The sequence below is a fragment of the Dipodomys merriami genome, unplaced genomic scaffold (assembly GCF_024711535.1).
Source record: "Dipodomys merriami isolate MVZ:Mamm:240054 unplaced genomic scaffold, mDipMer1.0.p SCAF_11, whole genome shotgun sequence".
Taxonomy (NCBI): domain Eukaryota; kingdom Metazoa; phylum Chordata; class Mammalia; order Rodentia; family Heteromyidae; genus Dipodomys; species Dipodomys merriami.
Window position 1 is genome coordinate 26,703,292 of NW_027202382.1, and position 16,742 is coordinate 26,720,033.

The 16,742-nt window shown below is 44.4% G+C and overlaps 1 protein-coding gene across 5 annotated transcripts in view; it reads left to right on the forward strand.

The window, feature by feature from the left end:
- Nucleotides 1–16,742, forward strand: part of Palm2akap2 (PALM2 and AKAP2 fusion) — a 428,099-nt gene that overhangs the window by 117,305 nt on the left and 294,052 nt on the right. For all 5 annotated transcript variants that reach the window (XM_070011387.1, XM_070011397.1, XM_070011404.1 and 2 more), the window contains exon 2: nucleotides 1,590–1,635. In XM_070011387.1, coding sequence (XP_069867488.1) covers nucleotides 1,590–1,635 — 46 coding nt within the window. The remainder of the gene's footprint in view (nucleotides 1–1,589; nucleotides 1,636–16,742) is intronic.

The window sequence follows — 16,742 nt, forward strand, 5'->3', positions numbered from 1 at the left end:
GAGAAATTTTGCTTATGAATGTTGGTCCATCTTCAATGCTAAGAGACATTTAGTATTTATTTCATTTCCAGACTTCTACATATCTCTCACATCTGACCCACAAACCACCCCCACTTTAGTACCATATGGTATCCTGTTTGGGTAAATAACAGGTCAGGTATTTTAGTGAACACATCCTACTTTGTCTTTCTGCCACAGTAAAGCCCTCCAAAGGTTTAAACGTTTACAGCACAGAATGTCACAGGATAATAGTAATAAAAGCAGATGTCTGAGGGCCAGGCATGATGGCTCATACCTGTAATGCCAGCTACTCAGGAGGATGGAAGTTTGAGGCCAGTCAAGGCAAAAAGTTAGCAAGACCCTATCTAATCAATACGCCGGGCATGGTGGTCTGCACACCAGCAGTCTCAGCTTTGTGAATACTTAGGTAGGTAGGAGGAATATGGTCCAGGCTTGCTGAGCATAAATGATCCTATTAGAAAAACTACCAAAACAAAATGGGCTGGGGACGTAGGTGGTAGCGTAGCCTGTCTAGCAAGTTTAAGGCCGTGAGTTTGAAGACCAGTATCACCCAAAAAAAATAAAAAGAAAAGGCAAATCTATAATGCCTTCCACAGAGCACCTTACTTACACTTGACTAAGGACATCTCTGGGAGGTAATTCGTGCTCCTACATTAGTTTCCTATGAGGAAACTGAGGTCCTGATTAGTTAAGAGAAATGCTGCAGGTTTTTCTGGCTAAATTGCTCAGCCTACCTGGGCACCCAAGGCGACAAACTCTGGGATGTCTAAGCCCCCGTTGGCCTCAAGCGTGGCCCCATCTGGAGATAACACCTGCCTGCCCTCAGCCGACTTAGTGTTTGCGGCCCCTGTGATGGAAGCACGTGGGTGAGACAGCCCTCCCTGTTGGAAATGCCCCCAGGTGGAGCCCAAGTGTCATTCAGGCTGCCGCTGGAAGGCGCCCAGAACCCTCCGTGGCCACTGGCCACAGCCAGCACGTGTTGGGGCTCGCATTTTGCCAGAGGCCCCCTCCACTGGCATCTGCCCTGCAGACGCCACCGCGCTCGGCGTGGGGGGCCCTCCGCGCTCCTGTCCGCCCAAGCGCCGCTCCAGCCGTGCGCCCTAGGACCGCCGGCACCCCAGGTGCCATTCTCGCGCTGCGCGCCGGCTTCGCCGCCTGGAGGCCGCGGGTCCTCCACACCCCAGGGGCGGAGCGAGGCGCCGAGACGTCAGGGCGGAGAACGAGCGCCGGCGAGCGCGCCCTCCCGGCGGCTGCCCGCGGCCCACGTCCCCGGCTGGCTGGCGCGGCCGGCGGTGGCAGCAGCGGCGGCGATCGTGAGCTGCAGATCGCGGTGGCGCTGGGGCGCAGCCACGCGGCCGCGCGAGGGTGGGGGACAGAGGTCCCCGATCCAGCCGTGCGCACAGCTGTTCCCGCGGCCGCCGCGCTGCGGGCGGACCCCAGGCGCCCCCCCTCGGCTCTCCCCGGGTTCCACCTAAGCCTCCCCGGGTGCCCATCCAGTTCTTTGGGTGACTACAGCGTGTTTTGTTTTTTCTTTCTTCTTTCTCCTGCCCGCGGGTGCCCTTCTCCAGGATGGCAGAGGCGGAACTGCACAAGGAGAGGCTGCAAGCCATAGCAGTAAGTCCACTTTCATTTCATTCTCCTGCTCTATTGTCTGGGGTGGATGGGAACCCCGAGGGTTCGGGACCAGAGGCATGCCAGCTCGGTAGCCTCAGGGCGAAGCCTGTCAGGGCTCAGCCGATTTCCCTTTAGACGTCTGCAGACCAAACCCGCAGGGCGCACTTGGAACTGGTGGGCTTAGAAATAAGATGCTGGCGGCTGGGCTTTGGCAACCGGGCTCCACAGAGGCTGGGGAGGGGGCGCCCGGCGGAATATTATCACCTGGTGCTTTGGGACATGTTGGCTTCCTACCCTGTAGGAAGAAGCGAATGGAGGAGTGACCTGCATGGTGGCTGCCTTCCTCTGCAGAAGCCCTTAGCCTGTTGTTAAGTGGAAAACCAGGAGCCACATGCACAGCCAGCCAGCCTCTGCATGGAGAGAGCCTCCTCCCAGAGGTTGGGAGTGCTGCTTTTCCCTTCTCCATTTGATACTGACCATGGCTCTGGCACTAGCCACTACCCTGGGCTGGCCACCTCTCACAACAACTGAGTGCTGGGACTAATATTCCAAGGGAGCCTCTCTCCTAAAGGTGTAGATTAGTGGAAAACTCGGGTTCCCCCATATAACCAGTTTTGGCAAAGTTCATATGCAGTTTCAGAAAAGTGTACCCATGTGTGCCTTGGGTACAAAAGAAATAGAACTCTCTGAGACTGCCTAGATTTGAACAGACTTGCCAGGCTTGCCAGTGATCCACAGATGTGGTATTTTTACTGGAACCACCACAGCTGGGTTATATATTTCCTTTGCGGATGAGGGAATGATTACCACTGCTATATGAAATAAGAACGATTAGAAGAGAAGGTCTGTTAACATGTTGGTGCAAAAGAAACTCCAGACGTTCTTCTACCTAAGTACATTTTTTTTTGTGGTGGTGGGTTCCAGGAATTCCCTGGAAATACTATAAATTTGTTGGAGAAATACTGTGTAATGTATTGGAAACAAACTCCATGAAAGTGTTTTTTTTTTTTAAGACTTTGGACAGATTCTTTATTGGGAAAATGCACACAGGCCTTAAAAAAAAAAAACCAACCCAAGCATTTGATGTGGTCTTGGCAGATCTGAAAGCTCTTGAAGACTAGCTCTGGAGAGGGAGAGAGCTGTGTGTCAGACATGGTAATGGGCTATGGTTTGCTTCTGAGGTGGTCTTTGAATGTGGCCCTTAGAGCTCCTTTCCTTTCCTGAGTACATGTGTAGTTTGATGGTTAATGCAGTTGTTCATAGTTTCTCAAAGTTCAGCAGCACGGCAGTGTGGCAGTATGTTCTGAAGTTGATAAGAATGGAGATATTCAGCTGGTGGTGCCATGGAGCTGGTGGTTGTTTTGTGTAAACTGAATAATTGGCTGCTTCAACCGTTGACTGAGTGTCTACTGCAGAGAACGTTTGGTGGCTCCCATGGGCTACTGCTGACCGTTTCCAACAGTTGTCACATTTTCTGCCTTTGCATGACCAACTTCCCTGGATTCCTGAGGGACAGCTGGCCCCTATGAAAGGACTTGCTTTCTGAGCACCAAGCCAGTAGCAGCTCACATGGGGGCCACCCTTTCCAAGTGGGGTTGAGTCATCTCACCAGAGGCCAAATTGATTTTCAAGGAAAATGTAGGAAATTTTTTTATATTCTCCTGGTCAGTAGAGAAGACAAATACCAACTAGTTCCTACTCAGTAGTAGGACTGAGCTGGTCCATTGAACTGGGGAGCCATTGATGAATCTGTGAATGGGTCAATCTGAGTGAGCATGCACTGTTGTTATCAGTTTGGATTGACCTTAGTCATTGTATAGAGAGGTGGGGAGTGGGGAGAAAAGGGGAGAGAGAAAGGGAAGGACACAGACAGAATTAAAGAGAAAGAGATGGCCAGGTGCCAGTAGCTCATGCCTGAATTCTGACCACTCAGGAGGCTGAGATAGGAGGATGGTGGTTTGAAGCCCAGGCAAGAAAGTCCATAAGATCCTTGTCTCCAATAAACTACTAAAAAAAAAAAAAAAAAAAAAAAGCAAGTAGCACTGTGACTCAAGTGGTAGAGCATCCACCTTGAGCAGAAGAAGCTCAGGGACAGCGTCCAATGCCCAGGCCTAGAGTTTAAGCCCCAGGACTAGGGGCAGAGGGGAGGGCCGTGGGAAGAGATAGAGATGGAAAATGCACTGTGGTTTTATGCCATCTAGCAAATCATAGCCACTTTCCTAGAGTTCTCCAGGAATCCTAAGGAGCTCACAATCGTTCTTCAGAACCTGGCATGCCCATAGTCTCTCAGAAGATGTGAGGAGAAAAGTGAATGAGTCCCTACCCATTCACCTACTTGGGCTTCTGAGTCTTTGTCAGTCTGGAGTCTGGGCTTCAGTTTCGTCATCTATACAATGGGCTCATGAGTTCTGTCTCCTGGGCTACCTGTGAGGCATGGTGGTGATGGAGGTAAAGAGCCTATGATAATAGTCACTACTAGGTTAGGGATACTCAGAACCCTCAGTTCTTGTCTATACTGATGCTTTTTTGAGGGGGAGTGGAAACAGCATTTCTGAAGTAGAAAGCCTTGGTTTCTTTTCCTTCAATTCTGACTGAGGCCAGGCCCCCACCAATGTTGCTTCCTCTGACTGCTACCTATGGAAGTAGGATTATGACTTAGGGTATTTACAAGTGGTTCCTCTGGCAGATCCTGCTAAGACCCAAAAGTCAGTGTCCCTAAATTTCAGCTGTGAAATGGAAAATTTTCACCTTTTGCATAATTATTATTATTGTTTTTTGGTTTGGTATGGCTAGTAGTAAGGCTTTTTTTTTTTTTACAATGTTAGTGTTTTACCACTTGAGTCATACCTCCACTTCCAATATTTTTCTGGTCATTTGAAGAAAAGAGTCTTACGGACTTTTCTGCCTAGTCTGGCTTTGAACCAGGATCCTTAAATCTCAGCCTTCTAAGTAGTTTAGGATTAGAGGCGTCAGCTACAGGCGCACAGCTTGCATGATTAATTTTTGAAAGGACCTATGTGCTGCAACACAAGATATTTGTCATTTAATCATCTGCAGGATTTTCCTATCAAAGAAAATTAGAAAATTACCCAGAAATGACAGCTCCTTAATTGAATCTCCTCATTAGATGCAGAGATTAATCAATGACAAAAGATGTCTCTCATCTCATTTCCGACCCCCTCCCCCAAAGAAAGTCCTCTGACAACTACTTCTACTCTACACATTGCCCTCTCTTGGGACACTCTCAAAGCATCCTTTAGAATATACAAAATGATTCTACAATAGAGTGGGTGTGAATAAGGGTTCTTGGAAAGAATAATAGAAATTGCCATTTATTCCCCTGGTACATCCAGCAAGGCACTACATGAAGTGGTTTATGTTGCTGCATTGTTTGTTTTAGTCATGGAGGAAATAGAAAAACTCTTATTACCATATAATAACAGACACTGTGCCTGTCAGCACTTACTTGTGGATTATGTAAGCCAACCTTAAGGAGTTGAGGAACACTTCCCCAAAATGGAGACATTTGAATGAGTTTTAAAGATTGGGTAAAATAACATAGACACTAATATCATGTTCTTCCTAATTACTGGATAATATTATTTATTTCTTGTTAGTTTTTTTATTTCGGTGAAGTAGTTAATGTGAGAAAGAGAAAACCAAAAGCATGAAGATATGAAACCAATAGTTTGTCCTGCCAACAGCATAAGCTCATTAACAGGTTGACATGCTTTTAACACACATTATCTTAATCTTAACAACCAGTTCAGAGGCTAGGCATTGCTTTCTTATATAGAACTAGCTCAATGTTAAACAGTGCTGGGATATGAACACATACTATAGACCACTAGAGACCAAAATCTGTTATGCTGAACTACCACCAAGATGGCAGAGGCACCTTTCCCTTTTCCCATGTACTGTGCAGGTGGTCCACAGCCTCATTATGAGTGCATGAGACACAGCAGGCTGCCTTCTTAAAACTGGGAAAACTCGAGAGAAGCCAGGAGGCCTATATCCTTTGGAGACTCTTCCAAGCCTTGGGCTCAGTGCTCAGTTACTAAATGAGTAACATTTCTTTGAGGAAGTTGCTGTTGTGTCTCAGTGAAAACCGACTTTGGGGGAGGGTATATTATGTCTACCCAGCCAAAGAGAAGATAGTTTTCCTTGGGCATGAGTGAAAATACTGAGTTTGTCTTGGGTAAAAGCCCCCAAGAACCACATGGACAAGGCTTCCAGCCAGCACCAGGGACCAGTGAGAATGCAATGAGTTTATTTGTGTGAAATATGAGATGTTCATCTACCCTATATTTCCTCTTTAAGGAAGTTGTCATTTATTAAGAACCCACTTAGTAGAACTATGAAAATGATCTTCTGCATTAGCACTTAACAGTTTACACCATCCTTGAACATGCTGTATTTATTCTGAACTGTGTGGGGCAGGTCTTATTGTTTGCACTTTACAGTGCAGCATCCAAAGGTGTCTAGATCACATAATGGGTTATAGAAGAATGGTGTGAAGCCTTAGTCTCTCTTGACTCCCAATTCCTTGAGTTCATGGCATATCCACCTTGGAAGGTGCCATGACCTACACAGGATCTACCACTGGGTCTTCCTGAGCTAAGATCCTGTGGCTGGTGGGAGAGGGGTGAGCCTAGGGGAGACACTTGGAATTCTATGGAGTCTGTCGTTATAGCATTTCTCTCTTGAAAGTCTCATCTCCAAGTGCAGTTAGTGGTTTATGGCTGTCAGTAGATACTATTTTCCATCCTGAGGAGTCCTGGGTATGGTTAGCTTAGGCTGGCTGTGCCCTTGGCTTCCCCACAAAAAATAAATCTGTTGGCTTTTCCATATATTAATTTTTTCATTTCTCTTCTTGTCTTGGGCTGATAGAGCCCTGGGATCTAGGGTTGAAGTGGAGCCCAATGGCCTCCTGGCTGTGAGAATGTCCCACACCATTGAGGTTGGTCTGCCTAAGATGGACAAGCATCCTTGCAACAATTTACATGTGACTTCAGCCTACTACCCAATGTCAGAGATCTGTCAGAGGGGCTGTCAAAACAAACACTGTGGGTTTGTATGGGCACACACACACACACACACACACACACCACACACACACACACACACACACACACACACACACACACACACACACACACCCCTTTATGACCCTGTGAACAGCTGACAAAGAACTGAGAATGAACAGCTGACAAAGAACTGGAAGTTTCAAATCCTGGCTATTCATCTGTTACCTGCTCCCATTATAGGCATGTGTGATACATCTGTTTCTAAAATTCCATGTTAAGGCCTAAAAAAATCAAAACAAAAATGGTTTTCTGGGGATGTTGGTGCTGAGAAAAGGTTCACTTTGGCTAAGTTTACAGAGCCTGCCAGTGGATAGGTGACACTTTTGAATCTCTCAGAGACATTACTGGATCTGAGAGTGCCAAGTCAATCTTACACAAGCGTGTGTAAGGGTCATACAACTCTCTGGCCACTTAATTATATCTCTGTATATTTCAGGCTTTAGCCACTTAGGGACAAAGAGCAGATACTCTGGCAAACTTTTAAAGTGCCCTGAGAAATACAGCAGTTACTGTTTTTTTGTTTGTTTGTTTGTTTGTTTGTTTTGGGTCCAGTCGTGGGGTCTGAACTCTGGGCCTGGGCACTGTCCCTCAGCTCTTCAGCTCAAGGCTAGCGCTGTACCACTTGAGCCACAGTGCCACTTCCGGCTTTTTTCTTTTTGCTTATGTGGTGCTGAGAAATCAAATCCAGGGCCTCATGCATGTAAGGCAAGTGCTCTACCACTGAGCCACCTTCCCAGCCCAGCATTTACTGTTTTTAAAAACAATAGTCATTTAAAAAAAATAGTAGCACCAGTAGCTCACATCTATAATCCCAGCTGCTCAAGAGGCTGAAGTTTGATGATTGTGATTTGAAGCCAGCCTGGGCAGGAAAGTCCGAGACTCTTATCTCTAAATAACCAACAAAAAGCCAGAAGTGGAGCTGTGGCTCAAGTAGTAGAACATTGACCTTGAAAAAACATCTCAAGGACAGTGCCCCAGGCACTGAGTTTAAGCCCCAAGAATGGCCCACATGCACACACTCATGCACACAGGCACACACATTTGTTCATGTACATACATGTGCGATTATATAAAAAGCCAAGCAAGGGTAGTTGTAAATGTTATGATCTGTCAATATCTAAAGGAAAACCAGGATTCAGTAAAGGTTTTACTTTTATTTATTTATTTTTGCCAGTCCTGGGGCTTGAACTTAGGACCTGGGCACCATCCCAGAGCTTCTTTTTGCTCAAAGCTAGCATCCTACCACTTGAACCACAGTGCCACCTCCAGCCTTTTCTGTGGATGTGATACTGAGGAATTGAACCTAGGGCTTCATGCATGTTAGGCAAGTACTCTACTACTAAGTCACATTCCCAGCCTGAGGTTTTACATTTGTATATGGATAATCCAATACTTTGGGGATCACTGCTGTTGGCCCTTTGAACTACTCATATTTCATCACTACTCCCTTTGGGGGGGATGTTGATCAACTTGCTTGGCAGCATGAGTTGGTCATGCTAAATGACCTTGCTGAGACAGTAAGTGGGTGTGATGCATAAGGACAGTGGTTATGAGGCTGGATTTCACAGTCTGGTGGGGATAATTAGGACCATGGGGAGTTCCGGTCACAGAAAAGAGAGGCTCAAGTCCTAGCCTTTTCACTAACACCTGCAGGATGTCATTGCCCCTCAGTTTCTTTATCTGTAATGTGAATATGGTGACAATACCCACTACGTGGAATTATTGTGTTATTTGAAAGATTTCATGGGACCTGACCAGAGCAGGTATATAGTAAAACAGCCACAGAAGGTTTCTATTTATAATAAGCAAATAAACAGCTCATAACTCATGCATCTTTAAATAGAAAACAGACACAAAAGGAGAAAGGCAAATTCTGTTAGCCTCAATATTTTTGCCAAATTAGGAAATTTCAGATGGTTGTAGTATCTATAGAGATTTTTCAGTGTATAAGGATAGTAATAATTATGAGGAGGAAAGGGAAGAGGAGGAGCAGGAGGAAGATCTTTTGCAGTGGCCCAGAAATTGCAGACACAATAGATTCCAGGAGTCAGTATGCAACTTAAATGAGGCTGAGGGAAAAGTTGAGGCCCTAGAGAGAAGATGCTATTTCTCTTGTAAGATGTAGTTAATTTATTTATTCCATGTGAAAACATGGCTCCTATGTTACTATATCAACTCACTTTTAAGAGAAACCAGAAGTCTTGAGTTTTTAAACATAGGATCTTGCAATTAGTTTTAAAACTTTCAAAATATTTGTGCTGGGGCTGGGAAGGTGGTTCAGTAATAGAGTGCTTGACTTGCATGCATGAGACCCTGGGTTTGATTCTTCAGCACCACATAAGTAGAAAAAGCTGAAGTGGCGCTGTGGCTCAAGTGGTAGAGCAACTAGCCTTGAGCTGAAGAGCTGAGAGACAGTGCCCAGGCCCAGAGTTCAGGCCCTGACTGGCAAAAAGAAAAAAAGAAAAAAATGTGTGTGTGTGAGAGAGAGAGAGAGAGAGAGAGAGAGAGAGAGAGAGAGAGAGAGAGAGAGAGAGAGAGAGAGAGAGAGAGAGAGAGAGAGAGAGAGAGAGAGAGAGAGAGAGAGAGAGAGAGAGAGAGAGAGAGAGAGAGAGAGAGAGAGAGAGAGAGAGAGAGAGAAAAGAAACTCAGCCTTTAGGGGTTAGAGGTATGGTTCAGGTGTAGACTGCCAGCTAGTGAGCAAAAGCATCAGATACTGAGTTCCAGTCCTGGACTTGGAAAAAATAAATAAAGATTTGTGGTCATACTCCCACAGTTCACTCTTCACTCAGAAGACTAGTGAAGGGGCCTGAGAATCAGCATTTCTGGCAAGTTCTCATGTGATTCAGTTCCTAGCTGCAGCTGCTATTGTAGGAAAAACACTTTGAGAACCACTGATGAAATGATAGGCGATCAGTAGCAGAGATGGCCTGAGTTTTGATAAGTGTCACATGCTCATTGTCACATGCCCAGGAATTTTTGTGGTTTTCATATTTTGAAGAAGTAAAATAGAATAAAAGACCAAATTTTTTAAGCAAAAACCTAAAACACAGCCTAGTTTGAAAGTAATGTCCTTATATTCTCACATTGGGTGATGGATTAAGAAGTCTTTGGTTGCTTGGCATTGGTGGTTCACACCAGTAATCCTATCTATTCAGAAGGCTGAGATCTGAGGGTTGCAGTTTAAACCCAGACCAGGCAAGAAAGTCCGTATGACTCTTATTTCCAATTAGCCACCAGAAAATCAGAATTAGAGCTGGGGTTTAAAGTGGTAGAGCACTAACCTTAAGCAAAAAAGCTCAGGGATGGTGCCCAGGCCTTGAGTTCAAGAAGTTGTCTGGGGTCACTGGTCACTAGCTACTCAGAAGGCTGAGATCTAATCTCAGCTCAAGGCCAGCCCTGGCAGGGAAATCTTGTCAGACCACCAAAAATCTGTAGCTTAAGTGGTAGAACCCTGGCCTTAAGGATAGTGCCCAGACACTGAGTTCAATTCCAGGATCTGCACCAAAAAATAAGTTTTTGTCTTGAGTACTTGGCTGCTTTCATCTATCTCAATAAAGTGAATTTTCTGCATGTTGATCATTTGGAGACATTTGCCTAGGTTGGGAACACTTGCCTGGGAATAACTGACCAAAACTATGCACTACAAAATTCTCTTGGGGAAAATTTAGGGGGTAGCTCACTGAGATAAGTTGTATATGAAAGGAGCTATCTAGTAGTATGGGTGGGGTTATGGGTTTGAGCAAGATTTGCCATGTTCTGGTGGTGCTATAGTTGGAGAAATCCCATCATAAGTCAGCCAATGCAGTCTCATGGGGTCTTCTCAGCCTACAGGTGCTTGCTGATGGGCAGGATGGCTACTTTTCACCTGGGCAACTCTAGTAGAATGACAGGATGAGCAGCAACTGATGTTCATCCACTTCCTGGTTGGTTGTTCAGGATTGTCTAAACCCATCTGTGTGTGCACAAGGGTGGTTTGTTTATTGAAATATTGAAGAAGAGTTTATTCTCCTAAGAATGTCATCCAGGCTTCCCTCACCCTTATTTATAGCATCCATTGTTTGAGCCAACCCTTCATTTTTGGGAGGATTCAGCCTCATGCAGTCTCTTATTTGTCTTATAACACAAAGCACAGAGGCTGCACTGTGTGGATGAGGTCTAAGAGGACAAGGACAGACTATGGGTGATGAGCCACTCAGAACAGGGCACTTTGTTAAGGCAAGGTTGTTCATGAGCTCTGGAGTTGGGAGAATACCATCCAGCCGAGACCTATTTGTGATAGAAAATACCAGTAGCAACAGAGGTTGGTGTGGGGCAATGCATGTACGGTTGGTTAATTATTATCTCAGTATTTTTCACTAGTTTCATGTTGAGTTAAAATGTTCATAAGGAGACAATTAAACACAAACAGAATGAAAGAGACAGACAGATAAGGCTATAGCTTATTTGCACATGCTTGAACATAGAAATACTTTAGAGCCAGGTGCCAGTGTTCACTTCTGTAATCCTAGATTTTTAAGAGGCTGAGATCTGAGGATTACAGGTTGAAGCCAGGACAGGCAGGAAAGTTCATCAGATGTTTATCTTCAGTTAACCAGCAGAAAGCTGGAAGTAGAGCTGTGGCTCAAGTGGCTAAGTGCCAGCCTTGAGCAAAAAGTTAAGGATAGCGTCTAGGCCCTGAGCCCAAGCCCTAGTACGTGTGTGTGTGTGTGTGTGTGTGTGTGTGTGTGTGTGTGTGTGTGTGTGTGTGTACACACACACACAACCTTTGGGTTAGTCTTTGACCCCAGTATGCTTCTTGGCTTTGTATGAGCCTAGCTGAAAGAAAAGCATTAGGGAAGTTGGTAGTTTTCCTCTACATAATGTGGAAGGAGAAAGAAAAGCCATTTGAGCCCCAAGATTAAAGCCTCAGCTATAGATGAAAAGGCCCTGGGCCAGACCTTAGAGCTCATCTTTCCATCACTTCCTCTGTGGCAGGGATTTCATCCCCCAGTGGGCTCTCAGGATCTGACAGTCTGTACGCCACCAGGTGTCTTCAAGGTATTTGTCAAACCTGCACTTTTTTCCCCTGAAAAATAAGATGGTATTTTTTAACTGGTTTACTTATTATTCTAAGTGGGTGGGATTTTTCTCCTCCTCTACTAAATTATAACCAGTCGTCTTAAGTATTTTATTTTTTAAATGCAAGGCTGAAACTTAAAACTTGAAGTTTACAAAAAAAAACATTATTCTTAAGAGAGAAACATATGCTTGAAAACTTAACCCCCTGGGCAGGAGACAGAATATTTTCTTTTTCTGAGTTCCAGTGCTAATGTTGACAACTTTAAAGCCAATAAATACCAGACAGGGCTTTGGGACTTGGTTAACTGTGATAATGTGCAGGTCCTCCACATGATATGATGTAAGGCCAGGACTTAGGGAAGGTGACTGTTGGCTAAGTTTCATGGAGTCTGTCTAGCAGCTGCCCCTAGGATCCTGCCTGTGGTCGGAAACAGTGGCTCTCTAGGCTTGTCTGGTCATCTTGGGCTGATAGCCACTTCTAATGGGGTGGGAAGTGCTTAGAAATTCCTTGTCCCAGTGGTACTGTGAAACCCGCATCTGAGAAGTCAATCCTGAGAAGTCAAGGTAATCCTTGAAGTGGTGATTATTCAGGCGAGCAAAATCCCAATCTAGAATTGTAATGCCCCCATCATCTGGATGCTTCACTTTTCTTGGCCAGGTGCCGGGCAAGCAGCCTTGAAATCTGAGCATATGTGTTCAAATCCAGTACTATTAATGAAATAAAGCATCAAGTCCAGAAGAGTAGCAATAGATGATGTGTTTGGTGCAGATGAGAGGCTGGATATAGAATACATTCACGAATGCTTCTAATAAACTAGAAATAAGGATCCAGTATCCTACTCATTCTCCATCCTTATTCACAGTGAGAATGAAAGAGATCATCAGATCAAGATTGGAGCTGATAGAGGGAATGAAGAGAAAGTACTGGCTCTAAAAGACACACTTGCCCACCTCTTCCTCCCCCACCCCCCACATCACCTCTCTGTTTTGGCATATCCTGACTAATGCCTCTGGTAAATTCTAGCTCTTCATTCTCCCTCAGCCTGGGGAAGCGGGGGAGGGAGGAGTCAGAGATGGAGAGAAAAAAGAGGCAGGATCAGCCAGGCTTGGCAGTGGAGGGTCCTTTTCCAGGACTCCCACAGCAATGTAGACCATCTCCCCAGAAGGAGACAGGCACCCTTAGAGGGATGAAAGCTGAGCAAAACATGCTCACTACCTTGCTCCTTTCAGGGAGTATGGAGGAAAGGGTATCTCGGTGCCTGAGAGTGCCCCTGAGCAGACTCCCTGTGGAGTACCTTCCAGTAGGGTAAAACTCCAGATGTGCACAGGTTATAGGTTGACTTAGCTGAGCTCTGAGGATTGTGGTAGATGAGAGACTAAGCTCCCCAGGGGGTGGTGGAAGGCAGTCCCAACTCCAGCTGATTGGCACTTTGAACAAACACAAGCCCTGAGTCTTACACTTTTTCAAGGGAACTTGGGAAACCAGCTTTTGAGAGAAATCTGTTGCTGCTTAAATGTTCGCGATGATTTAAACACTATGAGGGCCAAACCAAACATAAGGAGATTTTAAACACAGTGTGGGCTAGATTCATTCTCCTTCTCAAATCCTCCTCTTCCTCAGCCACTAGCCTGGGCCACCACTTTTCCACTTGTGCCTTTCATCAGGTATTTTATTTGATTCTGAAGGCAATCGTGTGTGGGATAGGGGTGGGCAGGTGTTATAGTTTAGAGCTAAGTGAGATGTTTATACTTTCATACTTATACTTGTTAGGCACATTGGTAGAACAGACCTACTAGAAGCTCATTTGTCATAGAAATGAGGACACTCTGGGATCTGAACCTTATAAGAAAACTGTAGGCAGAGGTCAAAAGTCAAGTTTACTGCTTCCTTCTGTTCCTTTTCCAGTGTGCTGCAGGAACTCAGAATTCCTCTGTAAAAGGTTAAAAACTGCATATATACAGTGTGTGTGTATAGATATAGATATAGATATATACTGTGTAAAAAAAATCAATTTTGACATCGATGTTTTGGTGTCTTAATTTGAATACGTGTGGAGGTTAGTGTAGCCTCTAGCACAATCAGGAGACAGAGTGGTTCCCTTCCCTCTGAAACTCCCAGTAAGCATAGTTTTATAAACTGCTAAATGTAAGTAGTTCACTTTGAAGGTTCTAGAAGTTATGTTGGGGTAGGAGGTTGGCCAAAACAGGAAAGTAGGGTTCCCAGCTACTTGGAAGAAAACTGAATCATCGCCAATATCCTCTGTATCTATGTAACAGGGTTTTGCTTCTTCACAGCAAATACCTAAATGCCTTCCTCTCCTTCCTTTTCCTCCAGCCTAGCTCATTTACTAGGGCTGACACATTTTACCCTGTAAGACATTGACCTAACTGTTGTAGGGGACATACTTACAGTAAAATGATTTGTTGTTTACCCAAAATATGTGTTGGCATTCTGTATTTTGTTTGGCAAGTTCAGAACCCATTTCTTCTGAGTCTGTGTTTTTATACTTTTGTCATGAGAGTGAAAATACCTTTTAATTTTAAATAGCATGCTTTGTAGGGAAATGGGACATATATTGGGAAGATAAGAAGAATACCTCCTTATATTTAAATGTGTTTTCAAGAAATGGTTTGATGGGAGGGGGGAAATGGGACAGAATGAAGGGATGACATTGATCAAGAAGCACTATACTCATAACCTGACTTATGGAATCATAACCCCTATGTACAACTATTTAATAATAATTAAAAATAAAAACAAAGAGAATTGTCTTGGGGCGGGGGGGGCTGTATATTTAGCACATGCTTTTAATCCCAGCTACCCAAGAGGTAGAGAGAGTAAATTTCAGCCCAAGGCTGACCCAGACAAAAAGCTTAAGATCCTCAAGTCAAAGCAGAAGAAATAGGAATATGATCCAAGTGGTAGGTTGCTTATCTAACAAGTAGGAAGCCCTAAATTCAGTGCTCAGTATCATAAAGGAAAAAGACAGGGAAGAGGAGGGGGTGGTAAGGAGGAGGAGGTGTGAGGAAGGGAGAAGAAGAGAAAAGGAGGAAATAGATGAAATATTTTGTGACCAACTAGTCATACCCTTTCTGAAAACAAGAAATGGTCTCACCTGTGCTTGAGGGAGGAAGACATTTAGATTTGAGAAATTGGTGCATTTCTTGGCTCTTCACTGCTCTTTTCTGGCTCACCATTTGAATAATATAAAACTGCAATGACTGAACAAGAAGACTGCTCACACTGAGTTTCAAAATAACATTGCTGGCCTTCATCCAGCCATAGATATAGATTTTACACTACATTGAGCAAGATGGTGCCTGTGTGTATGGTGACGAGTTACACAGTGGTCACAGCAAACCATTGCCAGCCAGGATGCTTTGGCAGAGAGCAGTGTGATGGCTGATTTATTTGTTCTTTTTTTTTTTTCATTCACTTGTTTTGCTATTCTAATCCCAATGAGACAAGAAGAGAAATCCGCTTTAGATAGCAGCTTTGGAATAAAGAATGAGAGAGCATTGCAATTTCTGACCTAGATGGAGAAGAGGAGGTAAACCATTGTCCATGGGCCAGATTTGGTCAGAAGCTTCTTTTTATAATGACTGTGAACAATGCATTATTTTCACATTATCAAATGATTTTTTTAAATTTCTTTAAAGACAATTTCATAGTGAGACATTACTAGATCATCCTTGTAATCCTAGTAGCTACTCAGGGGGCTGAGAGATGAGGATCATGGTTTGAAGCCAGCCTGGGTAGGAAAGTCTGTGAGACTCTTATCTTCAATTAACCAGCAAAAAGCTAGAATTGGAGCTGTGTCTTAAGTGGTAGAGCACAATCCTTGAGTTAGAAAAGTGAAGGGACAGCACCCATGTCCTGAGTTCAAGCCCTTGTACAGGCACAAAAAAATAAATAAAGAATATTTCATGGTACATGGTACATGGGAATTATCTGAAATTTAGACTTCAATGTCACAGCCCTATCTATTTCTGGCTGAGTTTGTGGGGACCAGCCAGGGGTGAGTCGACACAGCAAATGCCATCACTCCTACACAACTTCACATATCTACTCTTCGACCATTTACGGAAAAACTTTGCTAACCCTTCACACTCTATAGCACATCTGTGGCTGTATTTGAAATTAAGGCTCTGAGAATCTTTTAGCCAAAGTAATAAGTGTTATCTTGTTAGTGGCAGTGTAGAACAACAAAGCATCTCAGATACCTTTTCCACTGTTTTCTGGGTCTCCTGGGAAGAGAGTTACATGTATTAGAGAACTAGCCTGTGAGCTTCACCACTTTAGAATTTCCTCAATATATCCTCACTATCTAAGCCCAAAGCATGTTGTTTTCTTTTAATCAGAAAATCATATCTCTTAGAAGTAATAGTTTGGCTCCTCTAAAAATAAGTCCATATACTTCTTTAATTTTTTTTCAATTGACAGGGATGTGGAGGAAAAGCACTGCAGATTTTCTAGGTGAAATTCCTTGGTCCCTAAAACTTGCTAGAACCTCATTTTCTTCTCCCAGAGAACTTTAATAAGAGTGAAATGTCAGACTAGAGGTCAGAGGACACACCAGTTACTTCCCTGGTCTGAGGAAGAAGCCTGGGAGGCGTGGCTTACAGCCAGCCCAGCCCTTCACTGGGGTCTGGAACTAGAACCTCTCATCTCCTGGAACCCTGGGGCCAGTATCTTGATTTGCAAATAAAGTGGCTGTCACAGGAGAGTCTGGGTACCAGAGTATACTCTGGGCCTTCCTGAGTCACCAAGTGCTTCCTGTACCCCTTCCATGTCCTTCTTTCCTCCCTCCCTCCCTCCCTTTTTCCTTCCTCCCTCCCTTTCTTCCTTCCTTCCCTCTTTCTTTTTATTAAAAAACATATTTAGCTTATTTTAGTTGTACTCAAAGAGTTTCATTGTGATATTTCTATACATGAATATAGTGAGGGGGGGGTGAAATCAGA